The sequence below is a fragment of the Spermophilus citellus genome (assembly GCF_964194105.1).
Source record: "Spermophilus citellus genome assembly, chromosome: 4".
Taxonomy (NCBI): Eukaryota; Metazoa; Chordata; class Mammalia; order Rodentia; family Sciuridae; genus Spermophilus; species Spermophilus citellus.
This window is the reverse complement of record NC_138185.1, coordinates 137,183,002-137,209,577: the sequence shown is the minus strand read 5'-3', so window position 1 is coordinate 137,209,577 and position 26,576 is coordinate 137,183,002. Positions and strand designations below refer to the sequence as shown.

Below are 26,576 nucleotides of genomic sequence, written 5' to 3'. Positions count from 1 at the left end.
TCTTCGGACACATTCCTGTGACTTTCCAATATCTAGGATGCAGAAGTGATGAGTTTCTAAGATTCTCTGTTTCTGTACTATAAAATGAAGACAATGGAATTAGTTCTGAATACCAGATAATGGCGTTTTTCTACTTCCCTATTACTCAGATTGTCCTGAATAGAAAAAGCCCACTTCTTTTTTTCCCCTTCACATCTGAAAAGTAGACTTTTAAAACCTTGTAAAAATGAAACCCCTGTCAAGGGAGAAGAGTTAGCAAGAGAATTTTATCTTTACAGAATTTCTCTTTGCCACTTGTTTCAGGTTAATGGTAAGAGTTACCCGCAGGCTAAGTTGCTATTGGGACAGATGGGGGCATTGCATCCAGCCAATAGGCTAGCTGCTTATATCACAGGCAGGTTGCGACCCTCAGTCCTGGACCTCTCAACCCTCAGTACTGTCATCTCCAAGGTAGCATCCAATGCCAAGGTGGCTGCATCCAGGAAACCACGTACCCTGTTGCCTTCTACATCCAACTCCAAAACGACATCCTCCTCTGGCACTACCACAAATCGTCCTGGGAAGAATCCGAAGGCATTTGTCCCAGCAAAAAGGCCAATTGGTAAGTTGGAGAGTACATATAGCTTGGAAAGGATTATAACTTAGTGCTTGATCAGTTATTACAGGTGTGAAGACTGTTAAAATTAGAAAAGGACAGGATTTGGCATAATTATTATTGATGTCTGTGTTACCTGAATCTGTTTTTTTTTTTTTTTTTTTTGTAAACTCTTCTGATGGCTTATGATTCTAGATGAATTAGAGACTAGTTACTGTTAGAATTATTTTTGAGTCTTCTACATATTAATATAGAAAAGACGTGATTTAATTTTTTAAAAAAATATTTTCTCTAGTATTTTTCCTGTAAGGACGAGGGGTTTTGGCATCAATCAAATGCATGTTCCTTGATCTTAAGATTTCAAGAAGCTAGAAAAGTTAGAGAGTTGGGGTAGTATAGGCTCAGAGTAGAAAGTTTTTTTTATAAAACATGGTTTTCAAAATGTTACATTGTTCCATACATCCCTGTTTTGTGAACCTTTATTTTGCTCAACATTTCATTTCTAGAGTATGTAATAAATTGCCTTCTAGAAGCACTTGTTTTAGCATTTAGAGAATCAACAGTTTCTTTGTTGAATTCCTCTTTCTGTTGTTTCAAATCTATTTAGGAATGTTAAGTAAAAGTGTCAATTGTGTCTTCATTCTTATTCCTCTAACAGGAAATTGAAATATCTGGCTGAAGGCTGGAGTTGTGTGAAGATAGAGGATAGGCATTGTATGCCTTAAAAAGAACCTATTTTGCCTCCTTTAAAAAAACAACTTTAATTGTGATTTTAAAACAACAACAACAACAACAACAACAAAAATGCAGCCCTGTCCTGCACTCTGTTGAAAAAATATCTATGCATTTTAAGAATATGCAATACTTAACTGTCTTATTCATAAGAGACAGCCTTAAAGAGGTGGAGGTGCTGGTATAGGAGGAAGTGGTGGAAATAAGTTTTAAAATTAGGATTAGGCAAAAAATCCTCTTCTTTTTACTTTCTGTTTTAGGTGGTGAAGTTTTACTGCTGTATTGTCTTTTTAGTGTCCTGACGAATTGAATATTTTGCATAGCCAGAGAATTTTAATAGGAACACTCAGTTTTAATCCCTTTCTTGTTGGAATTATATGCCATTGTTTTGGATTGAGGGAAGTGTTTTGATTTCTGTGGGTGGAAATTGGCACATATAATACAGGTAGGTAATACCTGTAAGAAATTGACCCAGTGGTGCACAATTAATGTTGATAAGCACAGTCACTAGGAGGGTAAAATAAGAGAACTGAAGATTTTTGACCTGCAAATTTTTATTTGCAGCGGCTCGACCCTCTCCTGGTGGTGTGTTCACACAGTTTGTGATGAGTAAAGTTGGAGCCTTGCAGCAGAAGATACCTGGAGTTAGCACACCCCAACCCCTGACAGGGCCACAGAAGTTCAGTATCAGACCTTCTCCAGTAATGGTCGTCACACCTGTGGTTTCTTCTGAGCCAGTTCAGGTGTGCAGTCCCGTGACTGCTGCTGTCACTACTTCCACCCCTCAAGTGTTTTTAGAGAATGTTACTGCTGTGACATCTATGACTGCTATTTCTGACGTGGGAACTAAAGAAACTACTTATTCTTCTGGTGCCACCACTGCAGGGGTTATTGAGGTCTCTGAAACTAATACCAGCACCCCTGTAACATCTACCCAGTCTACAGCCACTGTGAACCTTACCAAAACTACTGGGATAACTACCCCTGTGGCTTCAGTTACTTTTCCTAAGTCTTTGGTAGCATCTCCTCCAACCATAACTCTTCCTGTTGCTTCCACTGCCTCCACCTCCATAGTCATGGTGACCACAGCTGCGTCTTCCTCCATGGTGACCACACCTACTTCATCTCTGGGCTCTGTTCCTATTATACTCTCAGGAATTAATGGGAGTCCACCAGTGAGCCAGAGACCAGGTAAGGCCTAATTATTACTAGTTGCTTAACTGCATAGTTGTTTATGTAATTTTGCAGCTGGGGATAGGATCTTTCTGTCTGTCTGTCATCTGTCTCAGGATAACCATGTAGGTGTTTTCTGCTATGAAATTTGAGTGTATTCTGAAAATATTTGCATTCTGCAAAACTGAACATTTTAAAATAATAGAGCTCATGGTTAATGCAGTTAGATCACTGAAAATATATAATTTTGTAAGCAAAACACTGCAAAAACAACTTATTCCTTGGGAGATAATCAGTAGAACTTAGTGGGCCTGCAGGTTGCCTCAGGAGATAACAAAAAACTCTTGAAAAACATTAGAATAGAAATGCTGGCTGAAGGACACCGAAATAATGTAGATGAGAGTGGAGCTCTGAGCCTCTAGAGCACTCATTAAGGTGATCATGGGAGAAAGTACAACCTATTTATTATGTGACATGCTGAGATCTAGGGGTACATATCCTTAAGAAGGGAACCATATGTACAGGTGCTCTTTTTTGGGGTGTGTGTGTGTGCTGCATTTTAATTTAAAAAACCGAAATGAAAGGGCTTCTGCCTATGCTTTATCCAAGCTGAGGGCTTTTTTTTTTTCTTTTTTGAAGATTAAAATATACTCTTGCTGGGTGTGGTGACACATGCCTATAAATTCCAGCAACTTAGGAGGCTGAGATAGAAGGATTGAAAGTTTTGAGACCAGCCTCAGCAATTTAACAGGGCCCTAAGCAACTTAGCAAGACCCTGTCTCAAAATAAAAAGGGATGAGGATTTGGCTTAGGCACACTTGAATATACTCCTGCTATTCTAGCTCTTTTTGCCTAGCAAAAATCATTTTTATTTATTTTATGTGGCTCTGAGGATCGAACTCTGTGCTTCATGTGTGCCAGGCAAGCGCTCAACCACTGAGCTACAACCCCAGCCCTCATATTTTAAATTCTCAACTTCTTAGTTAAAATTTTCCTCTTGTTGGCTTAGGTTAAACAAATTCATAATAGGAATATTGTGTGCTTTGGTATATTTTATATCCAAATGCAACTACATAAAGTAAGTGATTCTTTTAGTCTATTCAGAGAAGAATTAATGTATACAAAATGAGAAACTTTGCAGAATTCAAGGGAAATAACTACCCAGTATTAGTATATTGCTCTGAGTCCCTTTGTACTATTTTTTATATTTATTTATTTATTTTAGTTTTAGGTTGACACAATGTCTTTATTTTATATTTATGTGGTGCTGAGGATTGAACCCAGTGCCTCATGCATACTAGGTGAACACTCTACCACAGAGCCACAACCCCAGCCCCCCCTTTGTACTATTTTAAAAATTATTGTTTTAATTAACTACTTTTTAATTTAAATGTGTTTTTAAGAGACAAAACTGAGTGGAAGCCAATGTTACTTGCCAAAAGACAGGTTGACCTCATAAACAAGTAGTAAATAAAATATATTAATAAATTCGAATATTTACTGTATGTTCTGTGCTTGTGGCATCTCTTTCTGTTGATGAAGAGAGCTAGAAAATACTATCTAAGATTGTGGGGCTGTGGCTCAGTGGTAGCGCACTTATTTGGCATGTGTGAAGCACTGGGTTCAGTTCTTAGCACCACATATAAATAAATAAAGGTCTATCAACAACTTAAAAAAATCCAAGACTGGTACTTTCTTATGTATATAATCAAAAGATTAAAATTGAAATGGGAATGGCTTTTCTATCAGTGTGATACAGTGTTACTTTATATTCATATATCATTTAAAATATTTTGTTGAATACCACTTAAAGAAATAGTGATTATTTTATTTTTTGGTAATGGGAATTGAACTTAGGAGCACTTAACCACTGAGCCACTTCCCCAGCCCAAAATAGTGATGTTAATAAATTTTCTTATCTCTTCTATAAATACAGAGAACTCAGGTAACTGCTAGTTCTAAGGAAGTGGACATTTTATTCTCAGTTCATAAAGAGCATATCAAGTTGGATATTTTGATTGTCTGTTTTTTTCGTTTGACTTATGTTTTTCTCTTTCCCTGCTCCTCACCAACATTTAAGTAAATTATCACATTTTCAGTGGGTATAAGAAAGATTGCTTTCATTCTCTGAATTGAGGTAATTTAGGTTTTGAATCACTCTAAAAATAAATTTGAAAAGTTTGAGAAATTGTGTTAACATTTTCTTAATTCATGTAAGATAGGTGAATGTTTTTTGTTTAAATTGCACAGTATTATTTTCATGAACAAACTGGTCTTTGTTTTATTTCATTTTTAGAATAGTCCTAGATTTTTTTGTATTACAGTTTATCATCTAAATGTTATGAGCATGGGGCCAGGTGTGGTGTTGCACACCTATAATCCCACTGGCTCAGGAGACTGAATCAGGAAGATCACAAGGTCAAAGCCGGCCCCAGCAACTCAGAGTGACACTGTCTCTAAATAAAATATTAAAAAGGGAAAGGCTGGGGATGTGGCTCAGTGGTTGAATGTCCCTGGGTTTACTCCTTAGTACAAAAAAGTTATTAATATGATTTTCTCTTAGAATTTTAATGTTTTGTGTGGACACAATACATATCCGATAGAAAATCACATTAAGCCAGAAATTTTGGGGTTTAATTTTTTTCCTTTATTGATAGACTATTAAATTTTTTACAAATTTATAAAACAAAGTCAAATAAGTTCACCAATTTGAATGATATCATTTGTTTTAAAACTGTCTTTTCCCTCCTCTTGTCAGGCTTTATTTATCTCTCATCTTTTTCTTTTTTTAATTTTTTTTTTTTTTTTTTTTAGTTTAGATGGACACAATACCTTTCGTTTTATTTATTTTTATGTGGTGCTGAGAATTGTACCCAGGGTCTCAAAAGTGCTAGGCGAGCACTCTACCACTGAGCTATGACCCCAGCCTTTACCTGTCTCTTTGATGTCTTTTAATTTAACATGAATCCAAATTTAGGGGCATACCCTGGTTGTCATTAGGCAAAAGCAATATCTCTATAAAAGTACCTCTTGGCAGTTAATGCTTTTTTTTTTTTTTAATCATTCTGGGTTCTCTTGGGGGGAGGTGATAGGGATTGAACTCAGGGCCTTGTGCACATAAGGCAAGCACTCTACCAACAGAGCTATATCTCCAGCCTTTTAATCGTTCTGAATGCAAAACTCTACAATGTCTGGTTAGTTACTTGAGTTTAAAACAAATTCCTCTCAGCCATAAAGAGTGTATTATAGAGGGACAAGATTTTTCCAATTTTATAATTCAAATTAGAAGTTGCTTGTAGCATTGTCAGATCCTGTATTTATTGTCATAGCTTTTTTCCTTCATGTGTTGAGGAGAATTCTGATATTATGTTTCTGTTTTGTTTTTTAGAAAGTGCCCCTCAAATTCCAGTGGCTACTCCACAGATCTCTCCTAACACAGTGAAACGCACTGGACCACGATTGTTGTTGATTCCAGTACAGCAGGGTTCTCCTACACTTAGACCTGTCCCAAACCCACAACTTCAGGGACATCGGATGGTCTTGCAGCCTGTAAGGAGTCCAAGTGGAATGAACCTGTTCAGGCATCCCAATGGGCAGATTGTCCAGCTCCTGCCTTTACATCAGATTCGAGGCTCTAATACCCAGCCCAGTTTACAGCCTGTCATGTTTCGGAACCCAGGTATAAAGTTAGAGATCTTTCTAATGAATTTTTCTTTCGGTAAATCAGTTGGCTATATGATTTATTATCTCACCAGGATTATTATTAATCTCTTAGAGTCACATGTCCAAAAAAGAAAAACACCAGTGAATTATTGAGATGGGCAGTCATGATTTAAATTTTCTTTTTCTTTCTTTCAGGGTCTGTGATGGGAATCCGGTTACCTGCTCCTTCCAAACCTTCTGAGACTCCACCAACTTCCAGTTCATCCTCTGCTTTCTCTGTTATGAATCCTGTAATTCAGGCTGTTGGGTCTTCTCCAGCAGTGAATGTTATCACTCAAGCACCATCATTGCTTTCCTCTGGACCTAGTTTTGTCTCTCAGGCTGGCACATTGACCCTGAGGATTTCTCCTCCTGAACCACAAAGTTTTGCAAGTAAATCAGGCTCTGAAACCAAAATTACCTATAGCTCAGGAGGGCAGCCTGTTGGTACAGCCAGTCTTATTCCTCTTCAGTCTGGTAGTTTTGCCTTGTTACAGCTCCCAGGACAAAAGCCTGTTCCTAGCTCCATTCTTCAGCATGTTGCTTCCCTTCAAATGAAGAAGGAATTCCAGAATATAGATCAAAAAGATGAAATGAACTCTATAAAAAAAGAGAAGGAAACTAGGAAAACTCTACAGTCAGAAGGAGAAGCTACAGACCCAGAGGCTAATAAACAAAATTCAGGAACTATTGCCTCAGAGGAAACTCTGAATATTTCCTTGGAAGATGGGGGTGATCATTTGGATGAAGATTCTCTTACAGAAGAAGGTCCCACAACTGTCAAACCTTCTAAACTCTCCTATATAGCTGGGTCACACACAGATGAAGACTATAAAAATATTAATGAAGAGAGTGGGACTAGAAATCATAGTAGTTCTAAAGAAAAACTGTCTCTTCTAGAAGTTAGGACGATTTCTGAAAAAGCCAATATTATGCCAGTACAAAATGTAAATAAAGTACAGCTACAGAACTGTGCTGTGAAGGTGGAACAGCAAAAGGGATTCGACAATCCAGAGGAAAAACTAAATGAGTTTCCAGTCATCTCTAAGGAAGAAAGAAAACTTGAATTGTCAGGGAGCAAAATTACTATGGAGCAGCAGTCTAATCCACGGGCCAAGGAGAAGGAATGTGGAGACTCTAGGGAGAAGGACAGTATTAGGGAAAAATGGAGAAAACACCTGAAGGGCCCTTTGACCCGGAATTATGTGGGAACTTTGCAAGAATGTAAGGAGGAGACAGATGAGTTGTTAATTAGAGAAGCAAAGCCATGTCAAGAAAATTCAGATGTATTTCAAGAACAGGGGATCTCTGACTTACTTGGAAAAAGTGAAACTACTGGGAATGCCAGAGTTTTAAAAACTGAATGTGATTCTTGGAGTATGATTTCTAATCCTGCAGCCTTCTCCATTGTTCCTAGGAGAGCTACAAAAGGAAGCAAAGGGAATGGACACTTTCAGGGTCACTTATTGCTACCAGGAGAACAGATACAACCAAAGCAAGAGAAGAAGGGTGGGAGAAAAAGTACTGGCTTTACTGTTTTGGATTTGGAAGAAGAGGATGAAGAAGATGAGAATGAGAAAACCGATGATTCTATTGATGAAATTGTGGATGTTGTTTCTGACTACCAGAGTGAGGATGTTGATGATGTAGAAAAGGTGGTGAGCCCATTTTTGTTGTGACTGAAACCTCAAGGATTTAAATGATATATTAGAGACAGTAGCTTTTCCTGAAGATCAATAAGACCTAATACATTCATTTGGATGCCTAGGTTTAGATCATTATTAACAGCCCTGTAGCTTTTAGGATGTTTCAGACAGGCAACATTTATTGGGCTTATCCTTTGACATTTGTCTGTTTTTTATGGTAAGGGTAGCTTGAACTTTTGGGGTATAGATGCTTGAGAATCCCTAGTAGCTTTAAAAGGAATGTTTTGAAACCACTATACCCATTTGATCTCCGTAGTTTCTTTGACATTTGCTACATGGAGTGATTCTAACTTATCTGTTAGATATAATATGTAAGAAACAGAATGAATGGGTGACCTTTGAACTGGAGGATAACCCTGTCTACTTGCATTTAGAGTGAAGTTTTTGTTTTGGAGAAAAACTGAAAAATACCATCTAATATTTTAACGTAATTCTGCCTTAAATTGCCTTTTAATTATCCTCTGAATACTTAGTTTCCAGAATTTATATTTTAGACTTTAATTATAATCCTTTGTAATATGACTTTTATAATTGATTATTAAAAATTTCCTAAAGCATTTTTATAGGCCTCCTACTTAGGGGTGTATTAACTGAACTAAGTAATTGTGAGTCAGGTGTGATACAAAGCAGGAGTTAGAAAAGCTTTTTCTGTGAAGAGCCAGATAGTAAATATTTTAGATTTTGCAGGCTGGTTGGCTCAGCTGCTGTTGTAGTGTGGTAGCAGCCACAAACAATACATATGTTAATGACTGTGGCTTTGTTCCAGTAAGTCAGGCTTTGATTTGCCAAATTCTGATATAGGGTCTGATTTAAACATGAGACCATAGACAATCTATGGGGTGCCCTGAAATTTAAACAATCTCCCTCTTTTTGGGAGCAGATGACATAGCCCTCTGTACCGATTATCATGTGGTTGATTGTTTCAGAATCTCACTTCCTTAAGATTCATTCAGCTCCTGAATTGTTTGGTCTTACTTTGTTAATCCCTAATGACCTTATGCAGATAAAATATAACAAAAAGGTTAGTATTTTAAAACTCTAAAATGTTTAAATATTTTAATGTTCCTGGTTCATTATTTTTGAACCTCAGTTGTCTGATTTATAAGTGAGGATCTAGCTCTAAAATTGAATGATTCTATATGCATTTGCCTTATAATTTTCTTTGTAATCCTTTTCAAGGTTATATATCTAGAAATCTGAATTCATTGAGTTTAAAAGTTATATTGCAGATCTTACAGTGCTTTTTGTGATCTCCTGTTATAGTCAATCCAGAGAAAAATCAGACCAAAAAAATAGTTCAACTTTAAAACTATTGCTAGTTGCAGAATTGATTTTAATCGAGTCAGTTCTTTAGAGTGCCATAATTGCAAGGAGATACTGCTTGAAGGTGCAAGTTGGGAATTTCATAGATAATTTACACAGATTTTTTAAAAAGTAAGAACAGTATTTTAAATGATCTCCAAAATCTAAATTCTATATCATTTTTATGTACATGCCCCATGCTTAAGTTATCTTTATACTTGTTATTAGAATTAGATTGAAATGCTGTGAGCAAAGCTCTGAATAGCCACTTTAATGAAGTACTGGGTACTGCTGTAGGCAGACATTCTTCAGTCTAAATATCACAAAGCATATATACCTGTAATACTAACTAAAAATTCTGTTGGGATGCTGTTGATTTTGCTTCCTAGAATTAATGTTTATATACACTGTTTAATGTATATTGTTTAAGTTGTACTTAAATTGGGGTGGGAACAAAAGATAGTTTGTATTTAGTGTCTATTGATCTTACAAAACCTATAATTTGGGGGTAAGTAATTTTTCCAAAAAGTCTATAAACATACAGAGGTGGTTGGGATGTTGTCTCTCTCTGGTACAGTGTGAGTATATATAAGAGATAATGTATTTCTTATTTAGTTTGTGGCATAGTAAACACTACTTTTAAAGGTGGACTTAAAAATATCTGCTTGTCCCATATATTCATATAACTTTAGTGTTATAAACAGTGAATTTTTATGACAGATGCATATTGGTAAATGCTTACTTGATTGACTTCTTCTTTGGTATAAGGAACCACAACAATCCTGGGTTTCTTTTGAAATCTGAAATTCCTTAAGAGTTCTCATTCTGTGGGGTTGAGAGACTTTGAATATTGTCTGGGTTGTATTCTGTACCATATCTGCCTTGTGTGTGTTGATTTATTGGCATCTGATATGGTGTTAGTCATGAAACCCACTTAGGAAAGAGTTCTCCTTCTCTGTCCTTTTTTTCCTCATTCTTTTTCCTCCTCCTTTTTCCTCTTCATCCTCCAGGCCTCTTCTCTCCTTTTTCCTCCTCATTGGAACCCAGGGCCTTGCGCATGCTATTCAGTGTTCTACCACTGAGCTATACCCCCAGTTCCCAAATAGAATTTTGTTCTTTCCAGATTCCTCCTTTCCAAATTTTATTTCACTGGCATTTGATCTTAAGATTTAGAAAACCATAGCCAGGCACAGTGGTACTACCTGTAACCCCAGCTACTCAGGAAGCTGAGGCAGAAGGATCACAAGTTTAAGGTCAGCCTTGGCGACATAATAAGATCCTATCTTAAAAAGGGCTGGGGATGTATCATAGTGATAGAGTGTCCTGGGGTTCAACCCTCAGCACTCCTACCCACCAAAAAAAAGGCAAGGGGTGGATTTGGGAAAGCCTTAATGAAGCCATACCTGAATTTTATTCTCTAGAGGTAACATTGAAGCATTAATGCATCCTATTGGGAACTCTCTTTAGCTTCAGAATTAATGATGTCTGTTTAATATATATCTGTGAGTTTTGTAGTTCTTGATGGTTAACTCTAATCATATGTTGTCTGACTTAATTCTTTTTTTTTATGATTAACAAGTTTACAATTGTCAAATACTCCAGTGTTAAGATCGGTGTTTGGTAGTAGTTGATTTTATGAAGTGAGCATACAGTTGGAAAGTTTAGGTGTGGGTGCACCTCAATACTTTATTTACTGTTGAAATGATGTTTTTCAGAATAACTGTGTAGAATACGTTGAGGATGATGAGGAACAAGTGGACATTGAGACTATAGAAGAGCTCTCAGAGGAAATTAATGTTACCCACAAGAAGACCACAGTAGTTCACACACAGTCATTCAAACAGCCGTAAGTCTTAATTTATCTTTGAGTTATAATTGTTGTTCCTGTTATAATTGTTGTTACTTTGTAATCAGAAAAAACTTGTATGTTCTTTTTAGGACATCTAGGTAACTGACCTGGTTCCTTTATTCTTCTAGCTTTTTTTCTGACTAGTATAGATGAAAAGAGAAGCTGTGATTAGGAGCTGATTCGCTTGCCTTGGTTATTGTTCAGAGGCAGGGTATAAATGTCAATAATAGATGCTTTTGGAGAGTGATAGACTGGTGTTAAAATACTAGTTTTGAAGTGTTGAATAATACATGTAACTAGCATAATAACTGACACAGTGGACTACTCAACAAATGTTATTTATCTTTTAAGAATAAGGCATTAAATTCTAAATTTGTTTATTTTACTAGTCAAACAGGTGAGTTACAGGTATGAAAATTTTCCTGCCTCTTCGGCTCATAAAATGAAAATACAGAGGATATGCGGACTTGCTCAGGAATATTTCCTTTTCTGTTTTAGTAAACTTTGTATTGATTAGGGACTGGGATATGAGAGAGAAGGGAAGGAAGATACGACTTCTTGTTTTCTGCTAGACCTTGTACTTCTCCTGTTACATATGAAGTAGCAATGATCTGAGAAAGTAACTCTTCATCCCTACTGATGCTGAAAAAGTCTGAGGAATAGAAGGTAGGACTAGTAATTATCTTTACACCAGAACTATTTGTAGGCTACTTCAGTTACCTACTGGTTAAGCATGAAAGAGTTTTGAGTCTCTTAACTGAATTAGACTTAATAAGCTAAACAGTATTGTTGAATTAATAAAGCATGTTTTAAAACTGAGTTCTTAAACAGTAACAACAAACAAAATCTAAATCATACCATTTACACGAGTAACAGGAAAAATAAAGTTTCCTTGGAATATATCTAGTAAAAGCTGTGTAAGACTTTTATAAAATCATACTAAAAGACTTTAAATAATAATTCAGTCAATAGTGAGAAACCATATTAGTGGGTTAGAATAACAAAGGACTAAGCATAACCAATACAGAAAGAGCACAAACTATAAAGGAATAGATTGAAACTAAAGATTTAGGAGCTGTGTTTAGTGTTCCTGAGGCCCTGAGTTCAGTCCCCAACCCTGCCCCCCACCTCAAAAAAAAAAAAAAAAAAAGACTTAATTTTTAAGTCTAATTAAATGTAAAACTTTAGCCGGGCACAGTGGCATTGGAGGCTAAAGCAGGAGGATGGAGAATTCAAAGCCAGCCTCAGCAATTTAGGAGGCTCTAAGCAGCTCGGTGAGACCCTGTCTCTAAATAAAACATTAAAAAAGGCAGAGGGCTGGGCCTCAGTTGTAAAGTGCCCCTGGGTTCAATCCCTGATACTCCCGCCCCCCCCCAAAAAAAAAAAAAAAAAACCTCAAAATTCTCATTGAAAACAATGAGAAAGCAAGCTTAGTCTATAAGTATTTGTAGTACATAAAACTGACAAAGGGTTATTAGTATTAGGATATTAAAAATTTGTTACCAGTCTATTAGAAAAAGATAATTCAGGGCTGGGGGTGTGGTTCAGTGGCACACTACTTGCCTAGCATGTGCAGGGCCCTGGGTTTGATCTCCAGCACTGCAAAAACAAAATATGATTCAATAGAAAAATATGGAGGGCTGGGGATGTGGCTCAAGCGGTAGCGCGCTCGCCTGGCATGCGTGCGGCCCTGGTTCGATCCTCAGCACCACATACAAACAAAGATGTTGTGTCCGCCGAAAACTAAAAAATAAATAAATAAATATTAAAAATTAAAAAAAAAAAAGAAAGAAAAATATGGATATCACAAGCTGAAAGCTTACAGAAGAGGAAACCTAAAAGGCCAGTAAGCATGTACAGATTTGTTCATCTTCACAAGACATTAGGGAAATGCAAATTAAACTGCAGTAACTGTATCAATTCATACTCTTAAGTGTGTCAAAAATAGAAATTTATAATAGTACCATATAAGTGTGGAGCAATGGGAACTCATAAAATTGTTATGACCCCTATGAGGTGCAGTTTAACATCTACTAAAGTTGAAGATGTGCATACCTCTTTCTTGAACCTAGTAATTCCACTCTTATGTTACCATACAACAGCTTACAACATGTATACAAGGAATCATTTTTTGCTGTTGTGAAGATTTAGAAATGACCTAATAACAATATAAAAACTACTAATATTCTTAAAAAATTTTTTGGTGGGCAGGGGGGATTCACACTGTGGAATACTGTACTGCTAGTTGAAATAATCAGATTAGAACTATGTATACAACATATCTCAGCTGTAATGATGAAACAACTCAGTTACAGAAAGATACAATATACTATTTAAAATGATACATAAATTTTTTTGTTTAGAAATGGACATTCCGAAGAAAATTGAAGAAACACATTGAAACTCAATTTAGGAGTATTTACCTATGAGAAAGATGGAAGGGAGTGTAATTGAATAGTCTGCATTTGGGGGTTGGTTTTGTTTTTTTATGGTACTGGGGATTGGCCACTGAACTACATCCCCCCTTTTTTATTTTTTTAAAGTTTGAGATGGGTTGTTGCTAAGTTTGCTGAGTATAGTCTCAAATTTGTGATCTTGTGTCATTTCCCGAGTTACTGGGATTATAGGCATCTCATCGTACATAGGCTTTTCTTGGAGAAAAAAAAAAAAAACTATGCTGTTGAATAAATAATATGGCCCACTACCACACCTTGGGGAAAATAAATTGGTTGGAATTTAGACAATTTAGGGTGGTGTGCTTTAATATAGTTGTTAAATAGGTCTTAGATTGTTGAATTTCAATAAGGCATTGAAAAATACTATATTTATCTAGGTGCCGTACCCATATCTCTGCTGATGAAAAAGCTGCTGAAAGGAGTCGAAAGGTATTTAGAACATATTTAATGATAATTACTCATTTAATAAAATTGGTAATGTTTATGTTAGAGTTGAAATAATATTAGCTATATTAACTGAGATTTTTTTCAAGGATGTTTTTCTCAAGAAGTTCATATAATCAACTTGTCCCCCCTTAACAAAATTGTACTGTTAATGTGCTTTTCTCCCTTTTAGTTCTACGTTCCCCAGAGAGGAAATAATTGAGTTCAAATGGGTATGAGCCTATGAAAATTTATTTGCTTATTTGAAAACTAATTGTATATTGTAATGGTTTGATGTGAAACAAGCTGGCATTCTTACTTGTAAGCCTAGGCTTGTACTTTTCAGTGGTCCAAATTGAGCCATGAAATTATAAACTACCTTTAATTTTTTAAATGTACCATGTTACTGTGTTTTGTTTATTTAAGAGATAAAGGCAGTGATGGGGATTAAGTTGAGGTGGAGGGTGGCGTTTCATTTCAGATTCTCTCAAAAACCCTGCAGCATGATTGTTTGGCTATTTGAGGATCATAGGAAACATATGTGCATGGTTGTAATCATTTTTCATAAATATCACTATATTTGGTTATTTTTGTTTATTCTAAAACATATTTAGATGGCAGAGCTTTCATAATAGCTTATTTACATAATCTTTTGTTTTATACCCAAATTATTACAAGCAAGTATTTGCAGTGCTTTCCTTTATTTAAATTTGTTCTATCTTATTGCATTTTTTTGTTCTCCCATACTATGTTAATGTACAGAGGGTTCAACTTTAGAAAAAATAATGTCTTTACCTTAAGAGTTTTTGGGCACTGTAAAGGTAATGATGAAAACAGACAGTATCAGGAAAGGTAATTAACAGCCTCAGAAGGGGAATAAAAACAAAGCTGTGTAAGATAGGAAATGTAATTATTCATTAATATTAATATTCATGAATATTTATAGTGTCAGAATAGTATAAACACCCTCAGTGATTTTTTTAAGAATTTGTATAACTCTGAGTAAAATATGAAAAACCTAATTTTATTCTTGAAAAATGTCTAAAAACATATCACAGATTGTGCAGTGAAAGGGAAGAAAAAAGAGAAGGATATAGATACCAATACCCTCATTTTACAAAGTGGAAAGTCAAAATAATCTATTTATTGTTATAAAACAAGAAATTAAGAACTATATATTCAAGTTGCTAAGGGATCTAGTGAAGAACTAAAATTAGTGATATAGCTATATTAGAAAAATAGAGTGGCAAAGATATAAAAATGATGTGAGTTAAGTCCTTTTCTGCATAGCAAGTAGTCAATAGACAACATGAAAACATATAAGTTCTTCATGTATTTTTAACCTTACATTTATGTATAACTTGTTCATAAGAAGTAAATAATATTTAAAATTGAAATAGAATAAAAAAGAATAAAGGAAGCCTAAGGGATACCGAGAGTGAAGGCAGACTTTGCTGGGAAAAGTACAATGTTTGAGTTTTAGGTGTTAAATTTTAAGTGCTATGGAAGATTGGGAGGGACAAAGGGGAGGGGTCATCAGGTGTATGCAAAAGGGGAGGTGTAGGATTGCCTTGTGTGTTTTTGGAATTTCTAACAGTTAGGAATGGCTGGAGAAAAAGGTGATTTAGAAGAGTGGAAGTTGATCCTTTATGGAGCTGTGAAAGATCTTACAGTATTTTTTTAATTCTTTTAAAATCATTTTCCACTAATCAAGATATTTTTTCATATAATTTGTACCATGAAAATTAGTTTTGATAATAATAAATTATATAAATAAGCTTTACAAAAGATCCCATGTTCCAGACCGGATATGGTGATGCATGCCTATAATTCCAGTGACTTGGGAAGCTGAGGCAGGAGGATTGCAAGGTCAGCCTCAGGAAATTAGCGAGGCCCCAAGAACTTAGCAAGACCCTGTCTCAAAATAAAAACATTAAAGGGGGGGCGCTGTGGATGTGGCTCAGTGGTTTAGTGACCCTGGGTTTAATCCCTGATAGCAAAACTAACCTCAACAATAAAAGATGCCATGTTTCCTCTTGCTCACATATTTTTCCTCATTTGAGAACCACTGAAATTGAGTTGGAAATTGATATGATTATATTAGCATGTATTTGAATTTATACTGTTGACATTGTTGAAATTAGATTTGGAGGAAGGATAGAGTGGTATTAAGATGAGCAATCAAGAGGCTGTTATAATAATCCAGGCAGAAGATGATGGGTACCTGAGATAGAGCAATGCTGTTTGGGATAGTGGTAGAGGGCAGGTACATGTGAAAGATGTTGAGGAGGCAATCTCATTTGGACAGGCTCCACAAATTCCTTTAAAACTGAAACCTGATTACTGGAATGACAAACTACAGAAAGAAGCAGAAGCTTTTGCCTATTATCGCCGGACACACACTGCCAATGAGCGGCGGCGACGTGGTGAAATGAGAGATCTCTTTGAAAAATTGAAGATTACATTGGGATTACTTCATTCTTCCAAGGTTTCCAAAAGTCTCATTCTTACGCGGGTAAGTGTGTGTCCTAGAGAACCTTGTAGATAATATGGGAAAGGGGACCCATTGCCATGTGATGGAAATTGAAATAGAGCTACTTTAACAACTGAATGTGTACTAGCGAATGTTCAGTAAATTTCTTAGAGGGGGAAATTGTTAAATTGAGTCAGAGTAGGTTTTTATTGAAAGCTAATTTAACTAACAGAGTTATCTTCCTTTAATAAAATCAGAAACTCTAGGTAACTCTGTTTACCACATTCTCTTTACATCGTTCCTACTAGTACTTAGAAGAGTTTGTCACAGTATAAAGCATAGCATAAGTGATATATTCTTTTAATTGTAGATGGACACAGTGCCTTTTTATTATTTGTTTTTATGTGGTGCTGAGGATCTAACCCAGTGCCTCTCACATGTGCTAGGCAAGTGCTCTATCACTGAGCTACAACCCCTGCCCATAAGTGATATTTTAACATACTTCATAACAGTTGACATTTTAAAAGAAAATCTGAAATATTCACACTAGGAGAAGTTTTAACTTTGCACATAGAATAGCTAGGGTAGTTTTGTTTAAATTGTTTTTAAGTAGAAGTTTGAGATATAGCTGGGCATGGTGGCACATACTTGTTATCCCAGCATCTAGGGAGGATGGGGTAGTTCAAAGCCAGCCTCAGCAACTTAGTAAGACCTTGTCTCAAAACATAAAAAGGGCTGGGAGTGTGGCTCAGTTGTTTAAGTGCCCCTGGTTTCAGTCCCTGGTACAAAAAAAAAGTTGTTGAGAAATAATAAGGTAAGCATTCATACACCTCTAGCACAGTGTTCTTTCAACCAAATGTATGCTAGAAGATTAAAGTTGATTAAAATCTAAACTGAACGAGAATATTTTATATCTCCATGAAATAGTAGAGCACCTGTTATTCAGTGGTATTTTCTTTGAAAATAATCATTATCTACATTCCCTGAAAGTATAACCCAGAAAACTCCATGTGGTTTAACAACAAAAAAAAGTTCTTATATATAAATAGTTGTTTTAAATGGTATTTTAAAGATCTCTAAATTATTAATTTATTATTTTGTCACTAAGAAAGCTGTGTGTGGGAGCATTATGCCTGTAATCCCAGTGATGTGGGAGACTAAGGCAAGAGAATCTCAGGTTTGAGGCTAGCTTAGGCAATTTAGGAAGACTCTGTTTCACAATAAAAAATAAAATGGGTTGGGGATATAACTCAGTGGTAGAGCACCCCTGGGTTTAGGGTTTACCCACCCACCCAATTTATTAAAGAAATTTGTTAGCCTTCCTTGTTTTTGGCAAAGAATGGATCAATTGACATAATTTTGCTATTTCTTTTCTAGGCATTCAGTGAAATTCAGGGACTTACAGATCAAGCAGACAAATTGATAGGACAGAAAAATCTCCTGACTCGAAAACGAAATATTCTGATACGGAAGGTATCATCTCTTTCAGGTGAGATAAGTAAATGGTCTTTGATAAAGAGCATAGTAACAGCTTTAGCAAGGAGAAATCCTCAGTAGACCTTTCCAGATACTACATAGTTTAAGGCTTGGTGTTCCCTAAGTTTATATCAGAGTTATCTTTTGACTGGGTGGGACATACTTCTGGATTATAATCACTCTTGCCTTCCATAGTTTTGGGGAATATAGTTAAATCAACTGGATTTCAGTTGACTCTATTTCTCATTATTATGTGGGGTCATTCAGAGAGTGATAATTTATTCCCTATCAACCTGTAGGTAAGACAGAAGAAGTGGTCCTGAAGAAGCTAGAGTATATTTATGCAAAACAGCAAGCACTAGAGGCACAAAAAAGAAAAAAGAAGATGGGATCAGATGAGTTTGATGTGTCTCCCAGAACTAGCAAACAGCAGGAAGGATCTTCTACATCATCTGTAGATCTCGGACAGATGTTTATAAATAACAGGAGGGGGAAACCTTTGATTCTTTCCAGAAAAAGAGACCAGGCCACAGGTAGGAGGGACATTCTTTGCTTTCCTTAATATAGATGAACATCAATTTAATTAGTGGACTGAATGTCTTCTCTTGGCCATAATTTTAGTTAAATAAAAATGAATTATATAAAAAGTTGAATTAACATTAGGTTTTTATTTCCACCTTTACACACTCAAGCAATTCTTGAGAAGCTAACCAGTTATGATTAACATGTTGATCCTAATTCTAATGGTAGTCTATAGTTAGGTGTTTTTAGTAAATGCCAACTTTTTCAAACTTTATATATATATATATATATTCCCCCACCCCCATCCCAACCCCTCCTGGCAATTCTGCCAATGGGTTGAGAAAACTTGGGTCTGAGACAAATTGGATTTTTTTTTTTTTATTAGTATTTAATTTTGAGCTGGACATGATGATGTGACCTACTTGGGAGACTTAGGTTAGGAGAATTGTTTGAGCCTAGGAGTTTAGGTCTGGGTAACATAGTGTGAGACCTTGTTTCTTTTTAAAATAAATAAATAAATAATAAAATTTTCTTTGTTGAATAGACTCTGTTTCTCATCAGATCTATTAAGGAACAAGGTAAATTGGTTTTAAGTTCTTTCTATTTGATTCTAAGAGTTAGGCTATACTGATTTTATATTATTTGGTTTTATCCTTAAAAGAAACATATGTCTTTTTTTACTCAGGCTAGCCCAGTGTACAAACCAGAAAATATAGCTTAGTTTATTAAAACCAGATGGATACTAAAATACAAGTTAGTTTTAACATTGCCAAATCCAATGACATTATCATCAAAAAAGGAATTTGATAGTATTATCTCATTTCACAGTGGGAAAAACTGAGGCCTGGAAACTTGAAATACTTTATTAGAAGTGGATAGGAAAGGAAACCTAGGGATAAAATTTTTCTTCATCCTGACTGTCTGTCTAGTCCGTCAAAAGCATTCCATTGAAAAACTGCTTCCCTAGCTCTGTTCCTCAACAAATCATTTCTTTCCCTTAGGGAGAATCTTTGAACAGGTAACCATTACTCAGTGAAAAGTGGTTCAAAAAAGCAAGCTCCACTAGTTTAGTTTTACTAAATTGAAATTTACTTCTTGTTTTTCAAGTCAGAATTTGGTTTTGGGAATGCCTCCTAGACTCCTGGACTACAAAATTGAACATATTTTATCCATAACTAATTTCTAATCTTCCTTACAGAAAACATCTCATCCTCTAATACTCCACACACTTCTGCCAACCTCGTGATGACCCCACAAGGACAAGTGCTCACTTTAAAAGGTCCCCTATTCTCAGGACCAGTAGTAACTGTTCCTCCTGCTCTCTTAGAAACTGATCTGAAGCCTCAAGTTGCAGGCAGTACTGTAGCTCAATCAGGTATGTCATGTTGACTCTATGGGTAGTGGAAAAAAGTTCTCGCTGGTGTCTTACAGTGACAGAGGTAGCCCTTGGTTGCATTCTCTAATGATAAAAAGCTGTTCTGTTGGCAATGCCTTGGTGAGAGATAACATGTTTAACTTGGTCTTGTGGCACTTATTAGTGTATTTTACCTGGGATTGGGGACTATTTTGTGAACTCTATTTTTTTCCTAAGTAGAAGAATAAAAAAAGATGTCAAAGTGAAAGGAATATGTTGAAAAGTCATTATCTTAATTTTTGGTGTTAATAAATATTTATCATAAATTTTTATGTTATACTCAGAAATGCACCTCCCACATTACCAGCCTGTTTCAGTTTGAGCACCACTCCTTTTGGGGGTAAAGGGTTAAAAAGAACATGTCATTTTGATGATTTAGGTTTCAGGCACCAAAATTTCTGTTAAAAAAAGGGTAAAGGGGATCCTCATCAACATTAAAATCCTAGTTACTTTGTTGCCATTGCTAACAATAATTCCTTGTCTATACTACTACATCCACTCTGGAGGACTCCTCTGTTTCTTTTACTGTGCTCCTTCTAGGCTTTCATTTTACCTTCAAAGTAACAGTTAATTGGGTGAATCAAGATGCATTTCTGTCTTAGGATGAGAAGTAACTTGGCGGGGAGCTTTTCTAAAAAATGATTCAATGGAACTTTTTATTAATAATGGAATACCAGAGGGTCTTTTGGTTGTATTTTATTTGACATTATATTTCTTTCTTCTTGACAAAAGTAGACTGGTGAATTTTAACAATTCCCTAAGGTGTATGATTGGTGAGGAGTGGATGGGACAATTACTACTGTAGATCTAAATGAATTTTTCCTTTTTTTCCAAATTTTTGTTTTTTAGAAAATGATGACTTATTTATGATGCCACGGATTGTTAATGTGACATCCTTGGCCACAGATGGAGGCGTGGTAGATATGGGTGGCGACAAATATCCACATGAAGGTACTGATGGGAAGCCACTTGACCACCTAAAAGACACTGTCAGAAATGAAGATACCTCCTTAAAAGAATTGGATAGAATCTCTTCCAGAGGAAGCCATAGAGATGGCAGAATGGCATTGGGTCCAGCACAAGTTTTTCTGGCAAATAAAGATTCTGGTTTTCCACAAATCATTGATGTTTCCAGTATGCAGGAAGCACAGGAGTTCTTACCTAAAAAGATTACTGGTGATATGAGAGGGATTCGGTATAAATGGAAAGAGGGTGAATCAAGAGGGGAAAGACTAAAGTCTAAGGAATCTCCATTTCATAAATTAAAGATGAAAGATCTCAAAGACTCAAGCATAGAAATGGAACTGAGGAAAGTAGCATCAGCCATTGAGGAAGCAGCTCTTGATCCCAGTGAACTACTAACTAGCATGGAAGATGAGGATGATACTGATGAGACACTGACTTCACTGCTCAATGAGATTGCCTTTCTTAATCAGCAACTAAATGATGACTCTGTTAGCCTGGCTGAACTGCCTAGCTCTATGGATACGGAGTTCTCAGAGGATGCTCGGCAGACTTTTATCACTAAGCTGCCCCCCGGGAACAGAGCAACTTTCCAGGTTGGCCACTTGGGAACAGACTTGAAAGAGTTGTCTGATGATATTCAAAGGGAGAGTGACTCCATCAGCCCCCTCCTCTTGCACTTGGAAGATGATGACTTTTCTGAGAATGAAAAACAACTTGTGGAAACAGCTTCTGAGCCAGATGTCCTTAAGATTGTTATTGACTCCGAGATAAAGGATTCCCTTCCTTCCCACAGGAAATCTAGTGATGGAGGGAAGAGTACATCTGGCCTCCCTACAGAGCCTGAAAGTGTGTCCTCACCGCCCATCCTACACATGAAGACTGGTCTAGAGAACAGCAACACAGATACTTTGTGGAGGCCTATGCCAAAGTTGGCACCTTTAGGTTTAAAAGTAGCTAATCCTCCTAGTGATGCAGATGGTCAGAGTCTGAAGGTGATGCCTTGTTTGGCACCTGTAGCTGCCAAAGTTGGGTCAATTGGACACAAAATGAACTTAACAGGGAATGACCAGGAAGGCCGGGATAGCAAGGTGATGCCTACATTGGCACCTATTATGGCTAAATTGGGCAATCCTGGGGTCTCACCAGGTTCTGCAGGGAAATGAACTTTTTGTCCTCAGGCTGTGAGGGGAAATTGAATCTCAACTCCTTTCTCTGCAGACATCTGTTTATTTGTGTCATGGAACTATGCTCCTTGATTGGCTGTGATGGTATATATGGTGGATAATAATGGAGAAAGGGGGTAGGGGTGCTGGCCCTGGTATAAGAAATACTATGAAATTCTGATCATGTTAAAATGTGTTACCTCACTTGTGGTGCTGGGTCCCCTCATCCTAAAATGTGATCCATTATTGAACACGAGGTGCCCCTCTTACCCAAGGCATTGATAACAAGACTGGCTCCATAGTGGTACCTAGTTCTTTCCCCAGAGAGAAAAGTCTGCTTGAGACTTTGGAATTGCTATGGACTGAACTGTAGTTGATAGCAATTAGATTGTCTAAAATCTAAGGAATGTGATACACTTGTGCAAAGGGATTCAGAAGAGAGTTTTTAGTTGGCCTTTTAATAATAGGGAAAGATAGGTACCATGAAATACCAAAGTGAAGGATTTTATGTGACTCAGCAAAATCGTTTCTTTCATATCCCAATTAGCTTTCATTCCCTCACCTTTTCAATCAGAATTAACAAATTTAAGCCTTCTGGTAAAGTAGGGATGAATTTCACTTTTACTATTAAGGTAATTATTTTGAGATGTTAAAGTGCTCCCTTATTGTCTTTGTAGGTATTAAAAAAATTATTTCATAGTGCCAGAGATTTCTGGAATATGTATTTTGGAGGTAGACATGGAGGGAGCCCTTCCCCATTCACAAATCATATCACTCTAGACAGCTAATGTGAAAAGCATTCTCTGTCCAGATCAGAGACAGTAGCCAAAATTAAACAAAAAAAAAACAAAAAAAAAAAAAAAAAAAAAAGGAAAAAGAAAAAAAAAAGAAAACAAAGAAAAAAAAAATGGGGCTGGATATTTCCTAAATTAGCCTCCTGGTGCTTGAAGGTTTCATTCACTGTTACCTGCACATGATGTAAAGAAAAGTCAAGTCACAGTAGGCACTCTTTACCAGGGAAATAAGGCAGTATTTGAATCACAAGATATATTTTTTATCTGCTACCATGGATTCAATGATCTGTAGAGCTTTTTCACTCATTTGCTGTCAGGGTATGAACTGACAGCCTGTAAAGATAAAGATATTTATATTTTTGTATAGTTGTTTTCATAGATTTCTCAAAGGCTGAAGTTTTCAACCTAGAAGATGAGATTTGTATTGAGTATAGAAATGTTTCCTATCTAGTTTGTAAATAATCATGGTGCACTTGAGGGGTCTCTTGGAAACTCCTGGGGGCAAGAATCACTATTCTGAAAATGTATAGACTGGGATTTAGCTGCTGCATTTTGCCTTTCTTAAATGATTATATTTCGGAATGTAACCCCTGTTCTGTCTTCACTGACAGGATTTGCTTGTGTTGTAAAACACTAACACAAGAGCTTCCAGTGCCTGGGCTGTGCCTGGGTTATGCTGTTTTCTTCTATATCCCCTGCCTTCTTTATCCCAAGTCCCACTCAGCATTGTTCAGACCTAGGTTATGAGACCAACTTTGGAATGGATCTAGCCAGTGAATTATTACTTCCATATTGATTCCTTTTCTATTAACTCTGGTAATCAACAGATTGAAAAGGATGGGAAAATTTACTCTGCAAAGTGCCCTGGGGCAAATTCTTTGTTGGTTTTGTGCTGCTTGCCTTTCTAGACCTGCTTATCGGCACTTAACCTTCACTCATTGCTGAAGAAGCTTGAAGTAGTTAAAAGAATGCTCCTCGTTATTTCTTCTACTCTTTACCCAACAGATATCATCCAATGCCTTAGCCAAGGAGTCCAGCCCCTGTCTTCCTTCCTAAAAATTGTTCTTGGAAATGCCAGTTCTTTAACCTGGGTATAGCAGTTTCCCATTATTTCGTTGTCTCATCCCCACATTTCCTCCTGACTTCCCAAGGCTTTTGAGGGTCAGCCAAGGAGCAAGCAAGGGAGTGAGTAATCCTCAGGAAAAGAAGGACCATTTAAGCTTTTGAACACTTTCCCTTCCTTAGAAGAAAATAGGCAGATGGGCCAAGGTCAGTTCCTGATTAAAGGATATTTGGCTGTGCTTATATGAGGTGAAAAAGACAGAAATGAGGGATAATTCCCGGTGTTCAGAGAAGACTACAGATGTCATTACAATCCCCACAAGCGCCAAGACACAGTGTTCTTAAGACAGAGCTAATTTGAGGAGAGCTCAGTCTTCAGAACAAACCTGCAGTTTTGGCAGCAATCTGAAATCTCCAAAAATGCTTACCCTTTCACCTTACCCTAGGAAAAACTGATCTATGAAAATTACACGTGTGATTATGAAAGATGAAGTTGAGAGAGAAGAGTTGAGGAACCTGGAAGACAGTGAGCTCTCACCCTAACTCTTATAAGAAGCATGATCTCAGTAGACCAATAATTCGCCTTTTTATACAACTGTAAATAAATGGAATGTTTTTAAGAATATAATTATGTCAGATTTAGCATTTTCTTTTATATATTAAATATATATATATATCTATCTTTCCTTTTCTGCTTTTGAAAGTGACTATTTTTTTAGAAACAAGAATAGAAGTTGTTTGGCAATTAAAGGGCAGGATGTGTAAGCCTGAAATAAATTAGTTGTACTAATGAAAGCAGTACTTGGTGTTGGGAGGTTTGTGCCGAGTTGGAGTATATAATTCTTAATGCCCTGAGACCTATTTAAGAGCAGGTATCTTCAAAGTAGTTTTTTTATGGGAATTTCTTCGTGTTTGCAAAGTTTTTGACATGCCATTTGGGGGAGGTTTATTATTCTAATCCTTGTAGCATGTCATACATGGAGGCCTCAAAATTTTGTACAACCTGATGGCAAATATTTGTTTCAGAAGTCATTCTACAGTGAAGAAGGCTAGCTTAATACTTTGTGCAAAGGCAGTTTGTTACTTTGGGAAATAACAGGACATAAAACAACAATCTAAGTAGCTAAGGACAGTAAGTATTCTTGAGGCAAGATACTATGACTACTTTGATAATTTACAAAATGTTTTATTAAAGGCATTCTTTAGAAGTTGAGCTACTCCTATTTAAGAGGTCTCTAACAGATCAAGTTCAGTAATACAAGCTTCATATAGATTACTTACTTTGTATAATTTTATAATAAATGCAGTTGCTTTTTCCCAGAATTATGGATGAAATACCTGATGCTAGATCTTTCTGTAACTGGCTTGAAAATATTTTGAATATAGGACAAAGGCAGACAATCCATGTGTTATTTTTGACAGTGTTTATTAGTATATATTTTTTTCCTTAACTGTACTGATTGAGATATTTGAAATGGAATGGGGTGGGATGAATTGAGAGGTAAATGCACTTTGAAGACAGGTCTAGAAAATAATGATTACCCTTGTCCTTCACTCCCAGAATTAACAAACAACAAACAAACACAACAACTATACACCATGTAGGTAGCACATTTCAGGTACTTATATGAAGAATGACTAATAAACCAAGAATCAATACTTTTCTTGCACAAAATGTTGGTTTTGGAGAAAGTACTATGAGGAAATAAATTTTAAATGGGCATGAACGGCTGGTGCATGGAAAATTAAAGCGAAGTTAGACTTACTGTCAGTTGAACAAAAACAGTTAAAATACATATTTGAAATAAAAGGAAATTATTTATATTTTTAAACCGGGACAACTGTAATATATTAAAAATGACTGAACTGTTCTACAAAGGCACATAAATATTAATGGTGACGGAGGTGAGTGTGGAGGGTGCTAAGGCTAAACCATTAAATTTTATCATTGTAAACTGCTGGTAGAAGAGATTTTTGTTGAATAGGAAAGCAGCATTGGAAGCATTGTCTTGAAATCTATCCCCTTTCCAACTGCAGTCTTTGGTCTGAGCTGTCTCACAGTGCCTTGCATGTAAAGGTGCTCAATAAATTTGAGTTGATTAGCAAATGTTTAGCCTGTTAAGTTTTCCAGAATCATTTAATTGCCCCTTACTTGCCTAGGGTGGATATACAGCTTGCATCTAAAGAGCTTAATGCTAAACAAGACAACTATATAACATTTATTCCCAGACTTTTAGAATATGACAAACATGCATACAGATTTAGTACATATACAAGGAGAATGAATAGTGAAATAGTGTATGGACAACGAGATACTTTTATATAAAGAGACAACTGCATTTTGGAGAGTTGGGATGACAAGTATTTAAGGAGAGAGATAAGGGAGTAACACTGATATTCATACTGGACCTGGGATTTTTTTTTTTTTATAGTGTAGATGGACAAAATGCCTTTATTTTATTTCTGTATGGTGCTAAGGATGGAACCCAGTGCTTCGCACATACTAGGCAAGCACTCTGCCACTGAACTACAGCCCCTGCCCTGGGAGTGTTGTTTTCTAAGGATTTCATGAAGCATGTGAACAGCCTACACTTATTTCCATATTGGCATCTCAAAAGGTGGTATGGTACTTGGACAATAAAGGTTGGCTTGAATTGTGAAGAATTAAAAATGTGATTTTGGGCTTTGGAAGTTTCCAGATTCCATCCTCTCATTACACTGTTCTCAGTTGTATTTTATCTTAAAAAAGGATCATCTTAGTAGATCAT

At 36.3% G+C, this 26,576-nt stretch overlaps 1 protein-coding gene across 22 annotated transcripts in view; it reads left to right on the top strand.

Annotated features, from left to right (window-relative positions):
- MGA (MAX dimerization protein MGA) overlaps positions 1 to 24,499 on the top strand; it is a 130,074-nt gene extending 105,575 nt beyond the window's left edge. For 5 of the 22 annotated variants that reach the window (XM_081291903.1, XM_081291899.1, XM_081291890.1 and 2 more), the window contains exons 14-24: positions 304 to 601; positions 1,892 to 2,518; positions 5,889 to 6,179; positions 6,359 to 7,860; positions 10,926 to 11,056; positions 13,893 to 13,944; positions 16,247 to 16,453; positions 17,789 to 17,900; positions 18,187 to 18,420; positions 19,608 to 19,784; positions 20,673 to 24,499. In XM_081291903.1, coding sequence (XP_081148029.1) covers positions 304 to 601; positions 1,892 to 2,518; positions 5,889 to 6,179; positions 6,359 to 7,860; positions 10,926 to 11,056; positions 13,893 to 13,944; positions 16,247 to 16,453; positions 17,789 to 17,900; positions 18,187 to 18,420; positions 19,608 to 19,784; positions 20,673 to 21,952 — 4,911 coding nt within the window. In that variant the 3' untranslated portion in view covers positions 21,953 to 24,499. Of the gene's footprint in view, positions 1 to 303; positions 602 to 1,891; positions 2,519 to 5,888; positions 6,180 to 6,358; positions 7,861 to 10,925; positions 11,059 to 11,557; positions 11,726 to 13,892; positions 13,945 to 16,246; positions 16,454 to 17,788; positions 17,901 to 18,186; positions 18,421 to 18,953; positions 18,988 to 19,607; positions 19,785 to 20,672 lie in introns of those variants that run through there. The other 17 variants (XM_081291892.1, XM_081291908.1, XM_081291907.1 and 14 more) reach the window with 16 other exon arrangements.
- The last annotated feature ends 2,077 nt before the right edge of the window (positions 24,500 to 26,576 follow it).